The sequence below is a fragment of the Perognathus longimembris genome, chromosome 7 (genome assembly GCF_023159225.1).
Source record: "Perognathus longimembris pacificus isolate PPM17 chromosome 7, ASM2315922v1, whole genome shotgun sequence".
In the NCBI taxonomy this organism is placed as follows: Eukaryota; Metazoa; Chordata; class Mammalia; order Rodentia; family Heteromyidae; genus Perognathus; species Perognathus longimembris.
In genome coordinates, this window is record NC_063167.1 from 13,606,307 (window position 1) to 13,629,980 (window position 23,674).

At 55.0% G+C, this 23,674-nt stretch overlaps 3 protein-coding genes across 6 annotated transcripts; all 3 read left to right on the forward strand.

Annotated features, from left to right (window-relative positions):
- The first annotated feature begins 373 nt into the window (after positions 1 to 373).
- C1qa (complement C1q A chain) lies at positions 374 to 2,938 on the forward strand. 3 transcript variants are annotated; one of them, XM_048350455.1, is made up of 3 exons: positions 374 to 476; positions 1,113 to 1,282; positions 2,224 to 2,938. In XM_048350455.1, exons 2-3 carry the CDS (start codon positions 1,120 to 1,122, stop codon positions 2,805 to 2,807), a joined length of 747 nt encoding a protein of 248 aa, XP_048206412.1. In that variant the 5' UTR covers positions 374 to 476; positions 1,113 to 1,119; the 3' UTR covers positions 2,808 to 2,938. The 3 variants fall into 3 exon arrangements, with proteins under 3 accessions (XP_048206412.1, XP_048206414.1, XP_048206415.1); XM_048350457.1 differs by having other exon boundaries at positions 391 to 472; XM_048350458.1 differs by lacking the exon at positions 374 to 476 and adding an exon at positions 501 to 554.
- Positions 2,939 to 5,702: 2,764 nt separating this feature from the next.
- Positions 5,703 to 8,631, forward strand: C1qc (complement C1q C chain). 2 transcript variants are annotated; one of them, XM_048350460.1, is made up of 3 exons: positions 5,703 to 5,744; positions 6,010 to 6,191; positions 7,813 to 8,631. In XM_048350460.1, exons 2-3 carry the CDS (start codon positions 6,011 to 6,013, stop codon positions 8,367 to 8,369), a joined length of 738 nt encoding a protein of 245 aa, XP_048206417.1. In that variant the 5' UTR covers positions 5,703 to 5,744; position 6,010; the 3' UTR covers positions 8,370 to 8,631. The 2 variants fall into 2 exon arrangements, with proteins under 2 accessions (XP_048206417.1, XP_048206416.1); XM_048350459.1 differs by having other exon boundaries at positions 5,712 to 5,771.
- Positions 8,632 to 13,172: 4,541 nt separating this feature from the next.
- C1qb (complement C1q B chain) lies at positions 13,173 to 17,214 on the forward strand. Its single transcript, XM_048350461.1, has 3 exons — positions 13,173 to 13,334; positions 14,641 to 14,844; positions 16,499 to 17,214. Exons 2-3 carry the CDS (start codon positions 14,664 to 14,666, stop codon positions 17,071 to 17,073), a joined length of 756 nt encoding a protein of 251 aa, XP_048206418.1. The 5' UTR covers positions 13,173 to 13,334; positions 14,641 to 14,663; the 3' UTR covers positions 17,074 to 17,214.
- Positions 17,215 to 23,674: the final 6,460 nt, after the last annotated feature.

Here is a 23,674-nt window from a genome sequence, read left to right on the forward strand (position 1 = left end):
GCCAGGTCACCGGGAAGCGGTCATCTGGAGACGCATGACTGCTCTCCCCCCCACCCCAGGCTGTGGGCACCTCCACATTGCCTTCGGAATCACAAAAATGGCCGGCCACTTACGGGCTTTGAAACTCCATCTGCCCTGATGTTCTTTGGGTCTCTGGATCCTCCATGGTCCAGGCTCTCACTGCCCCATCCTCGCAGACCCCACCCTGTCCCTCCCCAACCCCCAGCATCCGGGGCATGGGTGGGGGGACCTCCCCACACACCCCATGTCCATACCTCAGTCTTGCTGAGGTCTGCTCTAAACTCTCTGGTCAGCTTTGGGGCTGGGCAGGGCAGGGGAGGGGAGGAGGGGAGCTGGGGGGGGGGAAGCGAAACTTGGCTGGAACTCGAAGAGTTCCTGCTGGCCCTTCCTGCTGGCCGTCCCTGCTGCTGGCTGAGGGCGGAAGCATCCAGTTGTGGCCCTAGCAGCCCAGGCAGATGAGGCCAGGTCTGGGGAGAGGGGCTGCGAGGCCAGGGAACCAGAACAACTGAGGCAGGTGGAGGGATCTGTGCTAGGTAAGTCAGGGGACTCTGCTCCAGGACCCAGAATAGGTGAGAGGTGGGGCCTAACCTCTGAGGTGGGGGTTGAGGAATTAGCCCCAAAGGTCTAAGTGGAGTTCCTGAGCTAGGGGCTCCCCAGCCTAAGAAGCCGGGGAAAGGCAGGGGGAGCCAGAGCCCAGCGGTGGGGGCTTGTGGAAGGAAGGAGCCGTGGGGACTCCGGTCCACAGTGCTAAGGAGCAAGCAGAGGCAGGGTTTGTGGCTCCTGAGTGCACAGAGCTCCACCACCTGGGGAAAGGCACTAATTCAATGCAGAGCAGGCGCCTGGTAAATATTTGCTCAATGAAACTGATCATCTGTGCAGCGGATGAGCCTGTGCCCCCAGGGAGGGGCGAGAGCCCGTCTGCTCACTGTCAGTCGGTATCTGGGAGTGTGCACACAGTGTGACACACAGGTGAAGGGTAGAGGGGTCTGAGTGTGACAATGGGTGTGTGACAGGGCTTGGAGGCCTGGATGCGAGCCGGGTGTGGTGGACAGGGGATGTCCAGCCCGTCCATGCCCCGCCTGTCTCCACAGGAACGACATGGAGGCCCCGTGGGGATGGCTGCTGACCTGCCTGCTGGCCATGTCCCTGGCCTCCACAGTGACTCAGGATGTGTGCCAAGCCCCCAACGGGAAGGACGGGGCTGCAGGGAAGCCTGGCCGCCCAGGCCGGCCAGGCCCCAAGGGGGAACGAGGAGAGCCGGGTATGTGCGGGCTGGGACTCGGGTGGAGGGGTGGATGACACAGGATCCCCATGGGAAGCCCTTCCAGTTTGCACTCGGCCCCCAAGCCTTCGGGGGCCAGGCCTTTTCCCTGCCCCCCTGTGCTCCCCAAGCCTGTCCTGGTCCTACTTCCTTCTATGGCCCCATTTCCTCTTCTGAAGTAGGGGTTTGAGTAAGTGGGGAGGTCAGAGGCAGTGCCTAGTCCTTCCTTGGTCATGGTTCAGTTACCAAAACAATGACAGCCAGATGTGTGTGTGTGTGTGTGTGTGTGTGTGTGTGTGTGTGTGCATGCATGTGTGTGTGTGTGTGCGTGTGTGTGTGTATGCACATACACATGTACTGGGGCTTGAACTCAGAGCCTTGACTCTGTCTCTTAGCCTTTTCTGCCTAAGACTGGCACCCTAACACTTGAACCACAATTCCACTTCCAGCTTTTTGGTGATTAATTAGAGATAAGCGACTCACAGAAGCTTGGTGCCGGTAGCTCACATCTGGAACCCTAGCTACTCAGGAGGCTGAGATCTGAGGACCACAGTTCAAAGCCAGCCTGGGCAGGAAAGTCCATGAGACTCTTATCTCCAATTAACCATGAGAAAACCAGAAGTGGAGCTGTGGCTCAAAGTGGTAGAGTATTAGCCTTGATCAAAAGAGCTCAGGGACAGCACCCAGGCCCAGATTCAAGCCCCACAACTGGGGGAGAAAAAAAAAGTCTCACTTGCCCTTGAACCTTGACCCTCAGATTTCAACCTCCTGAGTAGCCAGGGTTACGGGTGCGAGCCACCAGCACCCGGCTCCGAGTCAGCCGCTCAGAGGCCCCGTCGTTCCCCCTCTTCCCTCTCATGGGACCCTGGGCCTCTAGCCCTTTCCCTGGGGATGCCCTGAACCCCCACCCTACCCCTTAAATCTGCTCTTTCTCCCCACAGGGATCCCTGGCATCCGGACAGGCATCAGAGGCCCTAAAGGAGATGAGGGGGAGCCTGGGCCCTCTGGAAAACCCGGCAATGTGGGCTTCGCTGGGCCCAGCGGGCCCCCAGGGGACCTGGGTCCCCCAGGGTTAAAGGGGATCAAGGGCAACCCAGGGAACATCAGGGATCAGCCGTGGCCTGCCTTCTCCGCTGTGCTGCGGAACCCTCCACGGGGCGGCACCATCGTCATCTTCGACACGGTCATCACCAACCAGGAAGGCCCGTACCAGAACCAGTCGGGGCGCTTCGTCTGCGCCTTGCCGGGCTTTTACTACTTCACCTTCCAGGTGGTCTCCCAGTGGGACGTCTGCCTGTCCATCACGCACGCCCCCCGGGGCCAGCCGGCTGGACAGCGCCGCCTGGTGGGCTTCTGCGACAGCAACAGCAAGGGGCTCTTCCAGGTGGTGTCCGGGGGCACCGCGCTCCAGCTGCAGCATGGAGACCAGGTCTGGGTCGAGAGAGACGCCTCCAAGGGCCGCATTTACCAGGGCCCCGAGGCCGACAGCATCTTCAGCGGCTTCCTCATCTTCCCCTCGGCCTGAGCCGGGGAGCCCCCACCTCAGGCCTTCTCCACTTCCGCTGTGCGCCCCGCCCCCCCCCCCCCCCAGCCACCCTCCTCTCAGGCTCTGTGCTCTGCTCTGTAAAGAGGGTGCTGAGGCTTCGGCCTCCCAAGGCAGGGGCTGCTGAGAGCCTCGAGACCTCCCCGGAATAAACGTGTGCGTCCCAGTCTGGTAGCCTGGGTGCCATGGGGACTCCGGGCACCGGGTAGGGGGCGCAGGGGTGACCCTTGCTGAGTGCGGAGAGGCAGCGGGCTGTGTCTGTGCCAGGAGCCCATGGGCTGGGCTCCGAGTCAGACACCAGGGCGGGTCGGCTGTCTATCGTGTACATGCCACGCGCGCTCGGTAGCCCCCGTGTCCTTACCTGCGAGGCGGGAGGGGTGACGGCATCCCCTCACTGCTGCTGGGGGATTGGGACCGGGTGACTCCAAGTGTCACAGCCGCAGCCGGTTCCTGGCTTAGGGTTTCGCGGTGACCGTGTTCCGCTTGCTCTGTTTAATAAGCTGCAAGTGGGTGCGGGTGCCACCTTGTGGATGCAGGAAGGGAGGCTGAGGCAGGGGATGTAAGACCGGGAGGCTGGGGTTGAACCCCGCTTGCAGCTGCCATGCGCGTGTCTCACCTCCACCCTCCCCAGCTCCCCAGCTGCACTTGGCAAAGCACACGGGCACTTCACCCCCGCCCCCCCCCCCCCGGGGCCAGGAATCAGAGAGGGGAACACACTGCTCCAAAAGCACACTGCCGACCTTCCAGAACCTGCCATTCCTGAGCGGCCTCCACCCCAGCTGGTGTGGGGGGCTGGGCTGCTGCCAGCTGCCTGCTAGCACCCACTGGGCTGGGGAACACACAATCACACGCGTGCACAGACCACAAACACACATGCACACACGTACAACTCCCCCCCCACAAACAGGTATACACCATCAAACATGAAGACCACAACTCGTGTGTACAATCACACACATGCACAGACCACAAGCACACATATACACAAGCACACATAGGCACAGTCCTGCAGCACACATATACAGATAATCACACACCGGCACAGGTGACTCATATCCACACCGTGCATGTGTGTGCAAGCACGCGCACCCCATCTCTGTGGGACTGTCCATGCACTAGAGCCCATCCATATCCCATAATACATGGGTTCAGGGCTGCCCTTCAGTGAACACTGGTTACAATTCCAGACACATACACATGCACATTCATAGACACACCCATGAGCAAATGCACGTGGGAGAATGAGCTGTTGTCCTGAGGCATTACCTGCCTCAACCTTCAAGTGACATTTGTAAACCATCCAAAATACACCTTCTCTCTCCCTCTCTCTCATGTGTATGTCACACACATGCACACATGCTGGCTTCACATGTGCACACCACTGGCCTCAGACGTCCACACATCTCACACCAACATGCACAAGTCTTGGAGACTCTGTCCTCTCTCCCACGCCGACAGGCACACACCATTCTCATGGACAGGAGGACTGTCCCCCTATCAGCACAAGCCGCTCACCTCCAACAGGCCATACCCAGGACCCTGTCCCCACCCCTCCCCCCAGCCACCCCTGGTGTCAGGAAGGAGTGAGGGGCCGGTGGGGAGAAGGGACCATCAAGGCCTCCATCGCTGGAGGCCTTGCATGCGGGGGAGGCCTCGCTAGGGAAATGGTGAGCCTCACCCTCAATCCTACCCAGCCCTGCTTCCTGCATCTCACAGTCTCTGGTCCTGGGAGGGAAAAGCAGAGCCAGGCAGGCCAGGCAGGGAGGGAGGCTGAGCACGGGCCGAGGCTGCCACCTGCTGGACAGGCCCGGCCCAGGTGCAGAGGACGCGAGGATGGGGAGATGGGAGCCTGGGCCTAGACTCCAGGACATGGAGCCCCCCACCCCACCATTCTGCTCTTCCCAGGCCCCACCCACCAGAGACTCCCAAAGCCCAGAGCACCCCAGGTCCTTGTCTTGTCCTGCACTCTGTAGCCCTGTGCCATAGGTGGACAGCCCCGGCAGCGGAGGCCCTGGAGGACCCTCAGCCTGGCAGGGCAGGGTCCTTGAAGGTGTGGGAAGTCTCCGCGCCACAGGGAGGGAGGCCCGCTGCTCTGGGAGTCCCCAAGTCCAGGCAGGAGCATTGAGATGGGAACCCACAAACCCAGCACCAACTTGATGCTTAGACTCATGATGCTTAGACTCATGGGGGCGCTGACCCCAGCTGGAGTCCCCCCCTACCCCCCGAACCCGAGGCTGAGTGGAGTCCAGGACACAGGGGCAGGAGGAACCGGCAGGGAAGGAGAGGAGACCAGGAACCCATCCTTCACTCAAGAGCCTGAGTCCCAGGCTGAGCCCTAGTGCTTCACGCAGAAGGCTGGGCTCTGAGGATGGAGGTTCAAAGCCAAATCCAAGAGACTCTTAACTCCAGTGGGAAAAGCTCAAGTGGTAGAGTGCCAGCCTTGAGTGAAAAAGCCAGGAGAGAGCGTGAGGGCTGCGGACAGACTGGGCACACGGTGGGCTAGCCCAGTTCTGGAGCCACTGTGCCCAGGCTGTCCACCCACACGTGTACACACAGAGAGTGCACACAGTACACACATGCACACACAGAACGCATACACATGTGCACGCACGCACACATCCCGAGCCAGGTGCCGGAGCAGCAGATGTTTCCTCTTTTCAGACACACACAACCCTGGCCACACAAGGAAGTCGACAGGGGTGTCGCCGTGGTCAGACAGGCTCAGAGCACAAACGAAAGTGTCCAGTCAGGGGGAAATCTCAGGAAAGGGGATGTGGGAGGGGGCGTGGGGGAGGGGTGCCCAGTCCTATCTGGGCAGTCCTTGCTCCAGTCACTCTGACACGGTGTCCTCCTGCCTGGGAGAGGGACACGAAGCCAGGGACATTGCTGCGACATCAGAAACCGCCGCCCTCCCCCCAGGTGAGGCTAAGACCCCGCCATGCCCAGATGAGAGCCAATGGCGATTCCCCTGGCACCTTCCTTGGCTCTGGCTCACTCTGCAAGAGGAGGGGCTGCCTCTCCCAGGTGGGCCCAGGGCCGAAGCCCCACAGTCCACCCACCATGGGGCTCCCAGGGTGAGCGGCTGCAGTCGGGGACAGGCTCAGAGGAGGAGGGGGAGGGGAGTCACAGGGAGAAGGGGGCCGGGGTCCAGCTCCACCATCTCCCCACCCAGCCCCCTCCTCAGGATGGACGTGGGGCCCAGCTGCCCACCCTGCCGTGCCTGGCACCTGCTGCTGCTCCTGCTGGCTCTGCCCCTCAGGGCCCAGGGCAGCACCGGCTGCTATGGAATCCCAGGGATGCCGGGACTGCCAGGGGCTCCCGGGAAAGATGGGCACGATGGCCTGCCGGGGCCCAAGGGAGAGCCAGGTGAGTCTGCCAGCGTGGTGCCAGGACCGGGGCCCAGACAATGCGTCTGTATGGGGCGGTGGGGGTGGGACAATGCGTCTGTATGGGGCGGTGGGGGTGGAACCAAGGACGAATGCAGACAGTGAAGAATCCCACCACCATGCCAGCTCGGGCGCCTATGTCCTCAGTGCTTAGGCTTTGGGCCTCCCACAGCTGACCTAGGCCGTTGACCTTGATGGGGGAGGCAGAGGGGGAGGAGGAGGTGACACTCGGGCACTGTGCAGCCTCACAGCCTAGGGAACACCGGGTCCAATAAAGTCAGATAGGCTTGATTGTAGAGGTGTTGATCACAGGGATGTGCACATGTGACACACTGAGTGTTGTGCAAATAATCACTTTCCCAGTTTTGATCATGTGCCTGAGTTATGCAAGATACATCATTGGGAAAACTAGGCCAGGGGTCTATGGGACCTCTCTGTCTCCAGCGTGTGTGTGTGTGTGTGTGTGTGTGTGTGTGTGTGTGTGTGTGTGTGTGTGTGTTGGTACTGGGTCTTGAATTCACAGCCTGGACACTATCCCTTAGCTTTTTTGCTCAAGGCTGACACTCTACCACTTGAGCCACAACTTCACTTTGGGCTTTTTGCTGGTTAATTGGAAATAGGAGTCTCATGATCTCTCCTCCCAGGGTTGGCTTCAAACCTCAAACCTCAGATCTCAACTTCTTGAGTAAATTACAATTACAGACATAAGCCACTGGAGCCTCTCCTCCTCCTCCTCCTCCCTCCTCCTCCTCCCTCCTCCTCTTCCTCTCCTTCTAAACTCTATAATTATTTCAAAGACAAAAGGTTGAAAAATTACAAATAGAAAATTAAGCAATGAACTTTGGAGGAGCTGAAGCATTTGTGAATAAACTCCATGAGCTTCTTTGTTAAAAACAACAAACCAGCCCTGTAAAACAAACACATAACAACAGACCCCTGAGAACCAGGATTTGTAAGTGAGGTCTGAATTTGCTAATGTTGAATTCTGATTAAACATTTTTTAAGCCCCACACGTGCTGGGTGGAAGGTGCCTGGGGCCACATACCCTCCCTGGATGGATATCTCCCTCTGACAGTCTCTGGCATCTCCTACTGCTGTCTGCGCGCGCACACACACACACACACACACACACACACACACACACATCACAGGTGTGGAATTCAAGACCAATAGACAGGGAAGTGTCTTAGATAAAGTCAGAAGGCAAACTCCTTAGAGACAGTCCATCTGGGAAGGAAATTTTAGTGACAAGACGCTGGAAGCTGGGTGCCTGTGGCTCACACCTGTAATCCTAGCTTCTCAGGAGGCTGAGATCTGAGGACAGCAGATGGATGATAGACAGCTTGGCCAGAAAAGTCTGTGAAACTATTATCTCCAATTAACCAGCAAAATGCTGGAAGTAGAGCTCAGGCTCAAGTGGTAGAGCACTAGCCTTGAGCAAAAAAGCTCCGGGATAGCTCCCAGGCCCTGAGTTCAAGCCCCAGGACCAACACACACACACACACACACACACACACACACTAATGCACGCACGCGACACCTCCAGAGTGCCCTCTTCTTGGTCCCTGCCCATCACTCCCTGCCTATCTCTCTTTCTCCAGGAATCCCAGCCATCCCTGGAACTCAAGGACCCAAGGGTCAGAAGGGAGAGCCTGGCAAAGCTGGCCACCCCGGGAAAAATGGCCCCCTGGGAGCCATCGGGAAACCAGGAGACGTGGGCCCTATGGGGGGTAGGGGGGATCCGGGGGACGAGGGCAGGTACAAGCAGAAGCACCAGTCAGTGTTCACCGTCACCCGGCAGACTTCCCAGTACCCAGCAGCCAACGGCCTGGTCAAGTTCAACGTGGCCATCACCAACCCCCAGGGGGATTACGACCTCAGCACAGGCAAGTTCACCTGCAAAGTGCCGGGCCTCTACTACTTCGTCTACCACACGTCGCAGACGGCCAACCTGTGCGTGCACCTGTACCGCAGCGGCGTGCAGGTGACCACCTTCTGCGACCACATGTCCAACAGCAAGCAGGTCAGCTCGGGAGGCGTGGCGCTGCACCTGCAGGCCGGCCAGGAGGTGTGGCTGGCTGTCAACGACTACAACGGCATGGTGGGCACCGAGGGCTCGGACAGCGTCTTCTCCGGCTTCCTGCTCTTCCCCGACTAGAACCAGACCCCCACCTCCATCCGTGTCCCACATCCTGGCTCAGACTGTTTTCCCCACCCGATGGACTCCTCCTCCAGGAAGCCCCCCTGACTCCCAACCCTCTCCGTTCCCTACCTCCTCTGAGCTCCTTCAGGGGTCATTGCTTGTCCTGTTCCTTTGATACTTAACCAGACTGTCAGTCACCTTTTTTTTTTTTTTTGAAAGCTCTTGGAAGAGGCAGGGAGATCGATGAATAAATAATTAGCCTGATAAATATGCATGGGCCAGTTTTTCTTTCCCCCTAGTGGTAATGCCTTGAACTTAGGGCATTGGGTAGCGCTGACTGCAGCTTGACTGTCAGCATTGAGACCCTTGGCCCCATTTGGCCTGGTGGGAGCGAGATGCTCACGGGTAGGTATGGTTGTCGGGGGTCCCCCTGGGCCCTGCCCGCTGTCATGTGGGCGGAGGGGAGGGGGCATGGCTGTCAGTCAACCTGCCCAGGCTCGCAGGTAAATGGCAGGGTTTGAATTCCCAGTGCTCGGCTGGGTTTGGGAGTCTTTGGCGCAAGAGGAGTCTGGGCTTCAGTAAGCCCAGCCGAGGGAAAAACAATTCACTTGTGCTGAGTGAATGGGAGAAATGGAGTGAATGAAAGCATGCACACCTACATCTGGGTGTGACGGTGTTCCCTCCTGTAATCCCGGCACTGGGGAGGCTGTGGGGCCAGCTTGGGTCCCAAAATAAAACAGGGAAAACATGAGTGGTTCACTGAGTAAATGAGAGGCTAAAAGCAGAATAAATGAGTGGACAGATTTAAAAAAAAATCCGAGTCACTAACATTTGCCAAGCTCCTGCTAAACACGGGGCCTGTGCTAAGGACTTCACATACATCGACTTATTTAGTATTCATTACAGAGCTTGGGGATGGGTGGGCAGGAGTGGAAGAGAGCGAGGATTCCTTCCCACTTCTCCCCCCCTCCCCCCAGCGCCCTCCAGATGTCTGACTCACTTCAAATAACACACAGACTCTGGGGGTCCCAAGAGATGGTGTGAAATCACAGCTGCCCACAAGCTGTCAAGTGTGTGCTGGTCTCAGCCGCCACAGACAGGCAGCAGCAATAGGTGAACTTCACCTGGCGTCCACAGACTCGCCTTTTCACATTGTGGTGGTCCCGGGTCTTGAACTCAGCTAGGCTGGTGCTCTCCCACTTGAGCCACTCCGCTAGCCCGCCCCCCCCCCCCCACCAAAGACAGGCTTTTGTGCACCTGTGTGCTTACAGGCCAGCCTGCCCATCGGATGGGGAGAGCCTAGAGCAGAGCCCCTTTGCTGTGTGCCCGGTGCCTGGTATGGGACTGAGAAGCATTTAGGCTGGGGAGGGAGGAGAGAGGAAGACACAGGCAAAGGACAGGAAGCAGGGACCTGGTTCACCAGGCAGGGCACCGTGGCAGAGCCCTGGTCCCCAGCCACAAGTCACAGATGCCACTCCATCTACCACTTAGAGGCTGGCGAGCCATGCTACCAGTGATACCCTTCTCATTTCTCTTTCCTTTAAAAAAAAAAAAAAGGCACTAGGGGCTGGGAATATGGCCTAGTGGCAAGAATGCTTGCCTCCTACACGTGAAGCTCTCGGTTCGATTCCCCAGCACCACATATATGGAAAATGGCCAGAAGGGGCGCTGTGGCTCAAGTGGCAGAGTGCTAGCCTTGAGCAGGAAGAAGCCAGGGACGTGCTCAGCCCCTGAGTCCAAGGCCCAGGACTGGCCAAAAAAAAAAAAAAGGCACTATGTTTTTAAAAATCAATGCACTATTTACCCAGGCCACAGTGTCAGATCAGAAACCTATACCTTGACAACTCATTTGGCTCCATTTTTATTTTCCATGATCATGTCCTTGTCCTCTCTTTATCAGGAGAGACAGACCTTAGAAAATGCTAGCTTTTGAAATTGATGCCATGCGTCAAGTGAAAGAGTGCCAGGGACTGAGCTAAACAGCTCCGGACAAGACTCAGGACCAGAGTACATGACAAAGGACTTGAACAATAAAAAAGAAAAAGATTGGTTCCTACTTAATGCATAATGACCTTTTAAAACCCATTTTCAATAAAAAAAAAAAGAAAAGAAAACGCTAGCTTTAAGCCCAGTGCTGCTGGCTCACACCACCATGTAATCCTAGCTACTCATTTGTCTGAGATCTGAGGATCATGGTTCAAAGCCAGCCCAAACAGGAAAGTCTATGAGACTCTCATCTTCAAGTGACTAAAAAAGCTGAAACTGAAGCTATGGCTCAAGTGTTAGAGCACTAGCCTTGAGCAGAAAAGCTCAGGTACAGCACTCAGGCTCTGAGTTCAAGACTAGGACCAGGAGAGGGCTGGGGATATAGCCTAGTGGCAAGAGTGCCTGCCTCGGATACACGAGGCCCTAGGTTCGATTCCCCAGCACCACATATACAGAAAACGGCCAGAAGCGGCGCTGTGGCTCAAGTGGCAGAGTGCTAGCCTTGAGCGGGAAGAAGCCAGGGACAGTGCTCAGGCCCTGAGTCCAAGGCCCAGGACTGGCCAAAAAAAAAAAAAAAAAAAAAAAGACTAGGACCAGGAGAGAGAGAGAGCGAGAGAGAGAGAGAGAGAGAGAGAGAGAGAGAGAGAGAGAGAGAGAGAGGAAGAGAAGAGAAGAGAAGAGAAGAGAAGAGAAGAGAAGAGAAGAGAAGAGAAGAGAAGAGAAGAGAAGAGAAGAGAAGAGAAGAGAGGGAGGGAGGGAGGGAGGAAAGAAGGAACAAAGAAGGAGGGAGGGAAGGAAAGAAAGGAAGAAGGGAAAAGTAGGAAGAAAGGACGTGACTTGAACCTGTAGTCCTAGTTATGTAGGAGGCTGAGATTTAAGGATTGTGGTTTAAAGCCAGCCCAAGCAGGAAAGACCATGAGACTCTTATCAAAAAGTCAGAAGTGGAGCTTTGGCTCAAGTCCAGCACCAGGCCCTGAGCTCCAGTACACACATACACATGTATACACACACACACACACACACACACACACACACACACACACACCAGCTTTTCTGCCATGGGAGAGACAGGAAAGGGGGGTACAGAGACACTCCCATACTGTAGGTTCTGTTTTTGATTTTGTAGAGTCATCCCTCTGTACTTATCCATTATTTTATGGATACAGAAACAGCCAGCTCCTACTCAGTGGCCAAAACCCAGGGACCTTTCGGCTCCCTTCCCTGGGCCTCAGCCTCCCCTAGCCTCCACAGACAGTCTGCCTGTACACAAGTCCTGCACGGGCCCGCTGCCTCCATACCCAGCCCACCAATGGCCACGGGATCCACACGTCCTGCGTGGACGCCCGGCCTCCTACACCAGTAACCCATCTGAGCCCATGTAAGGACAGAGGCAGAGCTGGGGTTAAAAATGTGTGGGTGCTAATTCCAAACGTGGGCTCTGCCTCGTCCTCTGCCTCCTACCCCAAGTCAAGCCAACCTTCCCATCCCATCAGGAGCCAGGGGCCCGCAGCCTACCCCCTCCCTGGCCCTCCCGGGAATCTACTCTCTGCTCCTTCACATCCTGGTCCCGAACCTCTCACCGGTTCTTAGCACCGTTGGGTTTTATCTAACTTTTCTTTCCATAACACCTCAGAGAGTTAACACCTAATTTCCACTCATCCGTGTGTGTGTGTGTGTGTGTGTGTGTGTGTGTGTGTGTGTGTGTGTGTGTGTGTGTGTGTGTTCACTGTATGACAAGGATTCATGGCCGCATTTCTGTGCACGTGCAGAGCTCACTGTGATCACAGTCACTGGCTTCATCCTTCTGTGTTTGTGAGCCCGACAGCATCTCCTCTGCAAACACAAGAAGGCTCCCAGCTCTCGAGCGAGCGGGCACCATGCAGCCTTGGACCCGGCCCAGTACCGTGGTGGCTGGATCCTAGTGCTACCCACACCCCTGGCATGGGCTTTTTCTGTGACATAGATATCAGAAACCTTGGGTGTTGAAGCCATCTGCCGGTCGAGGACGCTCCAGCGGTACCGACCCATGGCAGATTCCCCTAAGGCTCACAGAAATGCAGAAGAAACACTTGTGGAAAGATGGATGTGCCCCTCTGGGTCTCAGTTTCCCCACACAGAAAAGTAAGTGGAAGTGAGCCCATGATCGCTGAGTCCCCTTCAGCCTTCGCTTGGTGGTGTTTTTAGATCAATAAGCAACAAGGTCCTGCCTGTAGCTGTTCTTGTCATTAGCTCCAACTAGGCTGGGTATAAATAAATAATGAACACATTTAAAATTCATTATTAGATTATTTTCTGAGAGCAGGGAAAGAGCAGAGATGCAGAACAAGAAAAAGGGACAGACGAGCAGCCCAGACAGAGGAGGCCGAGACCCCGTGTGACGTGAACGGTGAACGCGTCACCCTGAGTCCCCGTCCTCTCCTAGGTCCAGCCACAGCTGTCCAGCAGGTGTACTGGCAACCCCAGCCCAGAGGGGAGAAAACTGGGGCTCCCCTGGGCTCCCCTGGCTGAGAATATTTGGTTGGCAAAGAGTAGAGTCAGAATCCAAGTCAAAGACTTTGACTTTAAACCCAGGGTGGGCACAAGATGGGCCACCTTGTCATCTATCCAGGAGCACTGGTCCCCGAGGAAGGTCACGGGGTCGGGGGAGGAAAGGGGGGGTCCTGCGGACACTTGCTCAAGACAGCCTGTTCCCACAGCTGCTGAGTCTGCGAAACCACACATCTACCACCCCCACGCATTGACCGGAACCTTCTCCAGGAGGCAGAAATGGGACCTGAAACTGCCTGAATGCAGCAGGCTGGGGAGACGGGGGGGGGGGGGGGGGGCGGGTGACGGCGAGTGCAGCCCACTGGACTTCAGGAGGGGATGGCCAGGGGAAGCCCTTCCGCCTCTGAGGCACGGAACTTCCTCTTGGGACACAGGGCAGCAGGCGCCTGGCTCCCGCTCCCACCGCAGCCAGCCTGGCACTGGCATTCCGGAACGCCAGGCTCCAAGGTAAGGATGGGGCTCAGCACCTGAGACGGGGCAGTGTGGCAGAATGTGGGCAGAGCCATTCTGGGGTTCTGTGAGCCCAGAAGGAGATCCCTTGGCTCCTGAGCAAGCTCAATGTTTTGGAGCGGTGAATGCATGACACACACACACACACACACACACACACACACACACACACACACACACACACAATGTTCAGCATTACTGGCACATTGGATGGGTCTAACTTGTGAAGAAAGCAAAAGGCCAGGCCATGGTTTGGACTAGACGACTGTTCTGAGAGTTGACACCATGGGCTGTGGCCAGGTGGACCTGCTCAGCGCCATCTAGGGGCTTCTTCCTGGTTCTCCGGGATGAGGAAGGGCCACGCTGTCTGCTCAGGGCCCCTGAGAAACTCAAGAACATTCTGTAAGTAGAGCTGGTCCAGTAGGCTGGTGGGGACATGGGCTCCATTCCTTGCCCCGTGGTGTGGAGTAAGCAGTCTGCCCTCCCAGAGCCTAGGTGTCTTCTTTGGTATAGAAATGAGTTTCTACTGCGTGGCAACGTCCTGAGGACACACAATGGCTGCTTGCATAAACACCCCCCAAATTCAGAAGCTCTAATGGCTGGGAACAGGTGGGATGGAATCCAGCACTCAATTGGCAATCTCCACTCCGGTTATTCTTATCCTCGCTCCCCTCTGGTCAGGTCTTCCTACAGGCTTCCAGCTTTTGCCCTATCTTGGAGCCTTTTGTCCATCTTTCTTTCCTCCTAGAACATTCTTACCTCAGCCCTTTTTGAACCCTCCAATTTCATTGTAATCATGGCTTGTCCCTTGTGGAGAAGACCTCCTTGGTGGGAGGACTTCCCTCGCCAAGCCAGCCCTGCCCCTCAGGGCTCTCATCCCATCTCCTAGAGCATCACAACTGGATCTATTTGTCATCGCTTTCCTCCTGGGGGCTTTGAGGACAGGGACCATGTTTTGTCTCATCGCTGTAACCCCAGGACCTCGTACAGGGTTTGGATATAGATGGATATATAGATGGATGGACAGATGAAGGGATGGATGAATGCATGTAAGGAGAGATGGAAGAATGGATGGATGGATAGAAAGATGAAGAGATAGATGGTGGAAGAGACATGAATAGATAGATGGAGAGATTGATGGATGTGTGAATGGATGTGTGGGTGCAAGGGTAGTTGAAGAGATTGATGGATATATGGGTAGAAGTGTGGGTGAATGGATGGATTGAGGGGTGGAAGGAGGGAGAGGGAGGAAGGATGGGGAAGAGGGATGGGGTAGTCACCTCCCACCTCATCTTCCCTACAGGAGGCAGCTGGGACAGAGCCGCGATGGAGACACCGCGGAGCAGTGTCACAGTGCTGCTGTCAGTGCTGCTCCTGGCTTCACTCCCGGTCTCCCGGGCTCAGGAGAGCTGCACCGGGCCGGCGGCCATCCCTGGCATTCCAGGCATCCCTGGGTTACCTGGCACAGATGGCCTACCTGGGGTACCCGGGACAAAAGGAGACACAGGTACTGCACGTAGGGGAGCTCGAGAGGCCAGGCGGAGGCCGAAGTCCTCCCTCTTAAGTCACAGTTCATTGCCTTAGAGATGGCAAAGGCTCTGGAAAAGCCAGCAATGCCAGGAGGGACTTCAGGTCTCCATTTCTAGATAGGAAGCCGAGAAGCCAAGGAGGTTCAGCAAATCTCTTGTCTTCTTCATGGCGGCCCAGAGAAAAATGAGAGACCACGCCGGGGGGGGGGGGGGGGGGAGGTTCCTACCACTCCACCCACAGGGGCTCCTCCCACTCCACCCATGGAGGGGGGTGTGGAGGGAGGAGGGAGGGGGGCTTCTCCCCTCCCACTCCCACCAGAAAGAACATGAATGAGAAGTCAAACAGCCCTGAGCTTGGCTTCACTCCCAGGGCCAGCTCCTCTGGGATGACAATGACAATGGCCCATTTGCAGGGTTGTCCTGGAGTCCAATGAGACTCCCCCCTCTTGTGATGTGATGTGTGTGTGTGTGTGTGTGTGTGTGTGTGTGTGTGTGTGTGTGTGTGTTAGTTCTAAGGTTTGAACTCAGGGACTAGGTGTTGTCCCTGAGCTCTTTTGCTCAAGGCTAGCACTGGCTCTACTACCACTTGAGCCATAGCTCCATGTCCAGCTTTTTGGTAGTTAAAAGTGAGAGTCTCACAAACCTTCCAGCCTGGGCTGGCTTCAGACCATCATCCTCAGATCTCAGCATGCTGAGTAACTAAGATTACAGGCGTGAGCCACCGGCATGTGGCAATTTCTCTATTCTTTTAGTCTGTAGTGCTGGAGCAGCCCTCTGTGCCAGCCCTCTCCCTTCCCAGGGTCTCTCTTTGTTTTGTTTGTTTTGGATTTTTTTTCCAGTCCTGGGGCTTGAACTCAGGGCCTGAGCACTGTCCCTAGCTTCTTTTTGCTCAAGGGTAGCTCTCTACCACTTGAGCCACAGCGCCACTTCCAGCTTTGTCTGTTTATGTGGTGCTGGGGAATCGAACCCAGGGCTTCTGCATGCTAGGCAAGCACTCTACCACTAAAGCCCCATTCCCAGCCCCCATGATCTCTTTTAATCCTCACAATCCCACAAAACATCAACACCCTGATTTTGTAGATGAGGAAACTGAGCCTCAGGGAATATGACTTGTGTAAAGGTGACATAACTAGTAATGGGAAGTGTGACCAAGGCACATTGGCCCCCAGAGCCCAGCTTCTCAGGCTCTGTCCTCTGCCACAGAACTGGAAAGCATGTCTTGTGTTGTGCCAGACCAAGAGGAAGTGGCTGCTCCGAGTGTGGAGGGGGATTCTGCAGCCCACTTCCTGGTGCCGTCAGGATGCGTGCGGTGATCGATTGAGGCTGTCTGCTGTGGGTGAGGGAGTGGAAGGGACACCCACACAGGGGGTAAACTCCTTACCCCTGCTCTAGTTTTAAGCCTGACAAGGAGGCTGTGCGGCCAGAGACAAAGGGCAGGGCTGGTGCCTTCCTGGGGGCGGGGAGGGAGGGAGTACTGCCCTCCTCCCTGAGGAAATCCGGAAGCTGTGTCCTCTCTGATGCCCCCACATTTTCACAAACAGGAAGTCAAGTTCCGGAGGGACTGGCTAAGGTCCCCACCTGAGCCCCTTCCTGTGGGGGTCTCCTCATCTCTCTTGCCTTTGCCTCCCTCAGGATTCCCAGGGCTAGCTGGAGACCATGGTGAGTTCGGAGAGAAGGGGGACCCAGGGACTCCTGGGAACCCAGGAAAAGTTGGCCCCAAGGGTCCCCCTGGCCCTAAAGGCGCCCCAGGCCCCCCTGGACTCCGTGGTGCCAAGGGCGAGTCAGGTGACTACCAGGCCACACAGAAAATCGCCTTCTCCGCGCTGAGGGCCACCAGCATGCTCCTGCGCCGGGGACAAGCCATCCGCTTCGAAAACGTGATCACCAACGCCAACGGCAACTACGAGCCGCGCAGCGGCAAGTTCACCTGCAGGGTGCCGGGGCTCTACTACTTCACCTACCATGCCAGCTCCCGCGGGAACCTGTGTGTGAATCTCATGCGGGGCCGGGACTCCGGGCAGAAGGTGGTGACCTTCTGTGACTACGCCCAGAACACCTTCCAGGTGACCACGGGCGGCGTGGTCCTCAAGCTGGAGCAAGGGGAGACAGTCTACCTGCAGGCCACCGACAAGAACTCCCTGCTGGGCATCGAGGGTGCCAACAGCATTTTTTCTGGATTCCTGCTCTTCCCCAATGTGGCGGCATGAGGACCGGGCCACTCTGTACCACCCCTCGTCACCCCCTCCCCGCAACGTCACCCCTGGCCCCACCCAAAGCATGGAGCAGAGCTCTGGGAATGCTGAATGAACGAATGCATCCATGAATGAGTAAATAAACTCTTCAAGACCAACGCCAAGTGTCCTCGTCCAACTGTGGGTCTCAGCACCTGGCACGTGGCAAGGGCTTAGAAATGCCAGTTGAAAGCCAGGTGCTCCCAAGTCACAGGTGTGGGAGGTGATGATTGGGCTTGAGCCTCACCAGGCAAAAAGTTAGCTTGTTTGTTTCAACCAACAAGCTGGACCTGGTCATTAACTCTGTAATCTCAGCTACACAGGACATATAAATAGGAGGATGCCAGTCCAATGCTGGCTCCAGGCAAAAAGGGCTTATCTGAGGGTGGAAAAAAAAAAACTAAAGCAAAAAGGGGCTGAAAGTTTGGCTTAGCTCAAAAAAAAAAATCAGGGCTGGGAATATGACCTAGTGGTAGAGTGCTTGCCTTGCATGCATGAAGCCCTGGGTTCGATTCCTCAGCACCACATATACAGAAAAAGCCGGAAGTGGCTCTGTGGCTCAAGTGGTAGAGTGCTAGCCTTGAGCACAAAGAAGCCAGGGACAGTGCTCAGGTCCTGAGTTCAAGTCCTAGAACTGCCCCCCAAAAAATCAGGTTCCAGTGTCTCACACCTATAATCCTAGCTACTCAGAAGGCTGAGATCTGAAGATCGCAGTTTGAATACTGCCTGGGCAGGAAAGTCTGAGACTCTTATCTCCAATAAACTACTCAAAAACAGGTGGAAGTGGCACCATACTCAAGTGGTAGAGTGCTAACCTTGAGCAGAAAGAGGCTCAGGGACAGTGCCCAGGCCCTGAATTCACGCCTCGGGACTGGCAAAAATAAATAAATAAAATACCTAGTAATTAACCTAATCAAAGATGTAAAAGATCTTTATAGAGAAAATGATAAAAATCTGAAGAAAGAAATCAAAGAGGATACCAGGAAATGGAAAGACCTTCCATGTTCATGGATAGGTACATTCAATATTATGAAAATGGCCATACTGCCAAAAATGATATACAAATTCAATGCAATCCCCATCAAAATCTTAATGATGTTCTTTACTGCTTGAGATAGACAAAAAAAAAATCCAAAAATTTATATGGAACAACAAAAGACCTAGAATAGCCAAAGCAATTCTAGGCAAAGAAAGCAATGCGGGTATAGTGTCACAATACCAGATTTCAAATTCTACTACAGAGCCATAATAACAAAAACTGCTTAGAGGGGCTGGGAATATGGCCTAGTGGCAAGAGAGCTTGCCTCGTATACATGAAGTCCTGGGTTTGATTCCCCAACACCACATATATAGAAAATGGCCAGAAGTGGCGCTGTGGCTCAAGTGGCAGAGTGCTAGCCTTGAGCAAAAAGAAGCCAGAGACAGTGCTCAGGCCCTGAGTTCAAGGCCCAGGACTGGCAAAGAAAAACAAAAACAAAAACAGCTTGGTATTGGCACAAAAATAGACCCAAAGATCAATGGGCAGATTAGAGGATACAGGAATAAAACCATACACTTACAGTTATCTGATATTTGATAAGGGAGCCAAAGACATACAGTGGGGGGAAATATGAATGGTTTTAGTCCTATCTTCTTTTCCTTACGTATGGTGTATTTAAGTGTACATCTTCGGAAGGGTTTGGGGATGGTACAGAACGTGAGGGGGAAAAGGGTGAAAAGTACAGCGGTGGAGCTCACTGGACACTGATGAAAGTAAACTAACAACTGGTGGGTAGAGACGTGAGGGAGGGACTGGGAGAGAGTGAGAAAACAGAAGACACTGTACAAAAGGAAATGGACTCATTGCCTGACTCATGTCATTGTAATCCCGCTGTACATCACCTCCATAATAACAATAAATAAAGCAACTTAATTTTTTTAAAGAGTGGCTTGGGTGGTAGAGCAATTGCCTAGACAAGCACTACACCCTGAGTTTAAACCCAGTACAGGCAAATAAATAAATAAAAGAAGTATTTTGGGCTTTTCAAGCCATAGGATCTCTGTTGCAAATCAAACCAACAAATCAAATAAATCACCTCTTTTTACACATGAAAATAGCCACAAAGAATTCACAGTCAGCCTGCCATACGTGCTGGCTCTACATCTGTGATTTTAACCCCTCAGGATACAAAATGGATTGTTTAAAAAATTGCATCTGTGCTAAACATACACAGACTTTTATTTCTTGTCATTATTCCCTAGAAAGTACAGGGTGAGTGTTTACGTGGCGCTTCCATTGTTGTGAGCGTTTGTTAATTGTGAATGTGGGGAGGTGACAGAAGGATGGAAAGATGTGGCTCGGTGCCCACAGGGCTCTGTGCCCATGGAGCTCTGCGTTCACAAGGGACGTGGGTATCGTGGGTCTGGCCTCCCTGGCAGGTTCTGGAACTCATCCTGCAGACTTGTGGAGATCACTGGCTAAATCCACAAGCCTGGCTGGGTTCCAGGTCATCTACACACACACAGAGACACGCAGGTGTGCACAGACACAACACAGGTGTGCACATGGACATGCACGCACAGAGACACTCACAGGCACACGCTGCTGCAGGCAGAGTCCCTGCCGCGGCACCCTGGCCTGCTGAACGGAAGTTGCCATTGCTGCCCTGGGTGGTGGAGTCACCGGGCCCGACCATGGTGGACAACACCATCTGGGGAAAATTTCCAGGCCTGGCCCTGACCCACAATTTCTCATTCCAGAAGACCTGACCCGAAAGACCTGACCCAGAGTCTGTGCTTTTCTCAACAACCCTAAGGGGCTCCAGCACGGGACGCCCTCCACCCCACCAGACAGCTGCACAAACAGCCAGGGCGGGCAGTAGAGGCCAGCCGCTGTCCCAGGAGCACAGTGGCTACTACAGATGAGAAAAGAGGGGACAGACCTCCTGCCCACCACTCCTTCACAAGAGGAGGATGTGGCATGGGGTGGGGAACAAGGAAATCCATGGACTCAGAGACACTGGGTTCAAATCCCACCTCTGCCACTTATAAGCTGTGTGTCCTTGGGCTAAGTACTTGGGTTTTCTGGGCTACAGTGTCCTTATCTGTCACATGAGAATGATAATCAAGGAGGGAAAGAGAAGAGGAGAAGAGGGGAGAAGAGAGAGGAAGGAAGGAGAAAAAGAAGAAGGAAGGAAGGAAGGAAGGAAGGAAGGAAGGAAGGAAGGAAGGAAGGAAGGAAGGAAGGAAGGAAGGAAGGAAGGAAGGAAAGAAGGAAGGAAGGAAGGAAGGAAGGAAGGAAGGAAGGAAGGAAGGAAGGAAGGAAGGAAGGAAGGAAGGAAAGAAGGAAGGAAGGAAGGAAGGAAGGAAGGAAGGAAGGAAGGAAGGAAGGAAGGAAGGAAGGAAGGGAAGGAAGGAAGGAAGGAAGGAAAGAAGGAAGGAAGGCAGGCCTGGAAGGTTCCATGCTTATCAAAGCAGTGAATGAACGCAAGCAAGGATGTGTCAGTGCGCTGGCTGTGGGTGGATCTTGCTGACTTGGTCAAGTGTGGCGGGCGTGGAGGGCATGGTCAGGCCTACCACAGGGGCATCCAGGGCCTCCAGGCTGGGCAGCCAGACCTCTTTCCCTGTTATTGCTTCTATACATTTCCATGATTATCTAGAAATGATGGAAAGTCTCTGGAAGAGCCAGGCACTGGCGGCTCACGCCCGCAATCCTAGCTATTCAAAAGGAAGACGGCCTTTTTGGCATCTGACGGTGGTGGTTCGAGGCCAGCCCAGGCAGGAAAGTCCATGAGGCTTCTCCTATTAACCAGCAAGGAAGCCAGAAACGGGGATGAAGCTCAACATGGTAGAGAGATATCCTGGAGCAGAAAACTGAAAGGACAATACCCAGGTCCTGAGTTCAAGCCTCAAGATCAGCACACACACACACACACACACACACACACACACACACACACACACACACACACACAGAGCTAAGCCAGGGTGTACGGCTCTGAGTTAAAGTCCCCTCTCCCCCAGAAAAAACAAACAAACAAACAAAAAACACCTCAAAATGCCCTTGATGTGGCTGTCACCCCCTTTAGTGGGGAGGACATAAGCTATCCCCCACAATGCCATGGGAAACGGGAGCCCAAGAAGCAGCATTGACCGGAGGCCGCCTGCAGCGCTGGTTCCAAACTGTATCTGGCCTCCTGTGTATCTGGCCCCATCTCATCATGCGGTTCTCCCCGGAGCTGCCCTGCAGCGCTGCGGACAAGGAGAATGTAAACAAGCCAGCCGCAGGAAGAGGCCAAGGAGGGAAGGTGCAGAGCCTCACGTAGCCAGCACCTGTGGGTGCACCTTGTGCGGGAGGCACTGACTCCTCCAAGAGCCCATGGCCGCTGGCCTCTGACACTGGAACGAAATACCAGAAGCAAGTAATTGCAAGAGAAAAGATGGTTCACAGCATTGGGGCTTCTAGTTTGTGACCGGCTGGGGCAGGAAGCATGAGAGGGAACCAACCCACTTATAGCATAAGCAGTATTGAGGGCACCCAGCCTTGAACCCACAGACCTTCAGAGGACATTCCCACCTCACCAAGTTCCTTTCAGCTTTGGCAAAATTCCCAGCTGTATGGCGTTGGCCCAAACAGTGACCTTGACCCCAAGCTTTTGTGTCCTTGGGACAAAGGAACTGCATTGGCTAATGGCTGCCATGAGCTGAGCCAGCTAGCATAGGTAAAGCACCTGCGTGGCACACAGTAGGTCTACCATAAGGACTGGCGCATGGTAAGCCCTCAGCCAATGTTAATGTCCTTGTTTTTGTAGACGGAGGATCTGGGAGAAGCTGACGCTGAGCTGGGGCCCCGGCTTCCCTTTTCCCTCCAGCCTGAGCTCTGGCCACGCATGCGTGGGCTGGGTGTGTGAGGAGCTCAGGGGGCTGCAGACCCAGCTACAGCTCTGGTTCTCAGCCCCTCCCCAGGACCGCGGTCCCCGCACGCAGGCACTCAGGGAAAGGCAGCTGGGCCCTGGTGAAGAAGGTATCAGGACATAAATGTCATCCTTACCAGGACACAGTTCCAGCTGGTTTCCTGGGAGAAAGACCTGAAAAAAAAGATGCTCCATTCCTTCTGCTAGCTCGGGTCTCTGGTGGCTTGATCCACCATGGTGGGGACCTGAGCAGGACCTGCCTAGGCTGGGGCGTGGACCGGGGGTGCCGGCGGGGGGGGGGGGGAGGAGAGGGGAGCATGGAAAAGAGATGAGAGACGGCTTCCAGTATGCCTCCAGAGCCAGGCTCAGCAACTGCGTGACCTGCGGTCCCTTTCCACGCAGAGCCTCAGTCTCCCCGTCTGTAAAATGTAGGCAATAAAACAGATGCCCCTGGACTACTGAACAGATAGATGTAATGGTTGAGCACAGTGGTACATGCCTGGAATCCTAGCTACTAAGAAGGCAGAGGTAGGAGGACTCTGGCATAAGACCAGCCTCAGGTGAAAAGCAAGACCTTGCCCAAAAAGTAAACTGAAGCCAAAAAAAAAAAAAAAGTGGGGGGGGGCTTTCATGATAAAGTGGTTGCCTAAAAAGCACAAAGGCTTGAGTTCAAATGCTAACACTGCCAAATGGGGGCCTCCCTCTCTGGCACTGTAACCCTAGCTAACTCAGGAAGCAGAGATCTCAGGATGGAGATTCAAAGCCAGCCCAAAGAGGAAAGGCCATGAGACTCGCATTTCCAATGAATCGCCAAAAAACTGAAAAGTGGCGCTGTGGCTCTGTGTAGAGTACTAGCCTTGAGCAAAAATCAGCTCAGGGACAGTGCGAAGGTCCTGAATTCGAGCCCCAAAAAGAGGGAGGGAGGGAGGGAGGGAGGGAGGGAGGGAGGGAGGGAGGGAGGGAGGGAGGGAAGGAGGGATCAACATTGCACCCTTGGGAGCTCCAGGGAGTGCTGGGTGAGTCAAGGCATGGAGGAGACACCCCTGGTGTCTTCACAGAAGTGTGCCTTAGGTTTCTTGTTTATGGGAGCTGAGTTGGAGGCCTTGAGATGCTCAAATAAATGATATTAAAATAGGTCATTGTGGATGGAGTGCAATGCAGGCCACGGGTCCTTTCCTGTGACTCCAGGTCAGTGACTCCTCTATGACTCCGTTTCCTTCTCTGTAAGGTGGACATGGGAAGGGCTGCTCCCTAGCCCGGCAGGGCCCTTCCTTCTGGGGCACTGAGATGAGGCCAGGATTAATGGGCTCTCCTGGATCTCTGCTGGCCTCCCGCTGGGAGGGGCATGGGGGCTCCCACTCTGGAACTCCCAGGCCTGGTTTGAGTCCTGTGCCCTGGCTGAGGGTCGGAGGCCCAGCCCCTTCCAGCCTGGCCCTTCACATCCTTGTAGCGAGGTTGGGCCTTCAGGGGCCACACTGGACCAAGAGGTTACGGTCAGGGCTACAGTCGTGCTCTAAACATCTGCTTACCGGGCGGCTTTGAAAGCTACCTGTGCCGCCTTGAGCCTCAGTTTCCCCATGTGTAAAATGAGGAGGTCAAAGCGTAGGCTTTCTGCTTGCCTGGGCTGGGCTCTTCCAGTTCTACTAGGAAGTGACCAGGCGTGGGACTGAGCAGTGGGGAAGGGA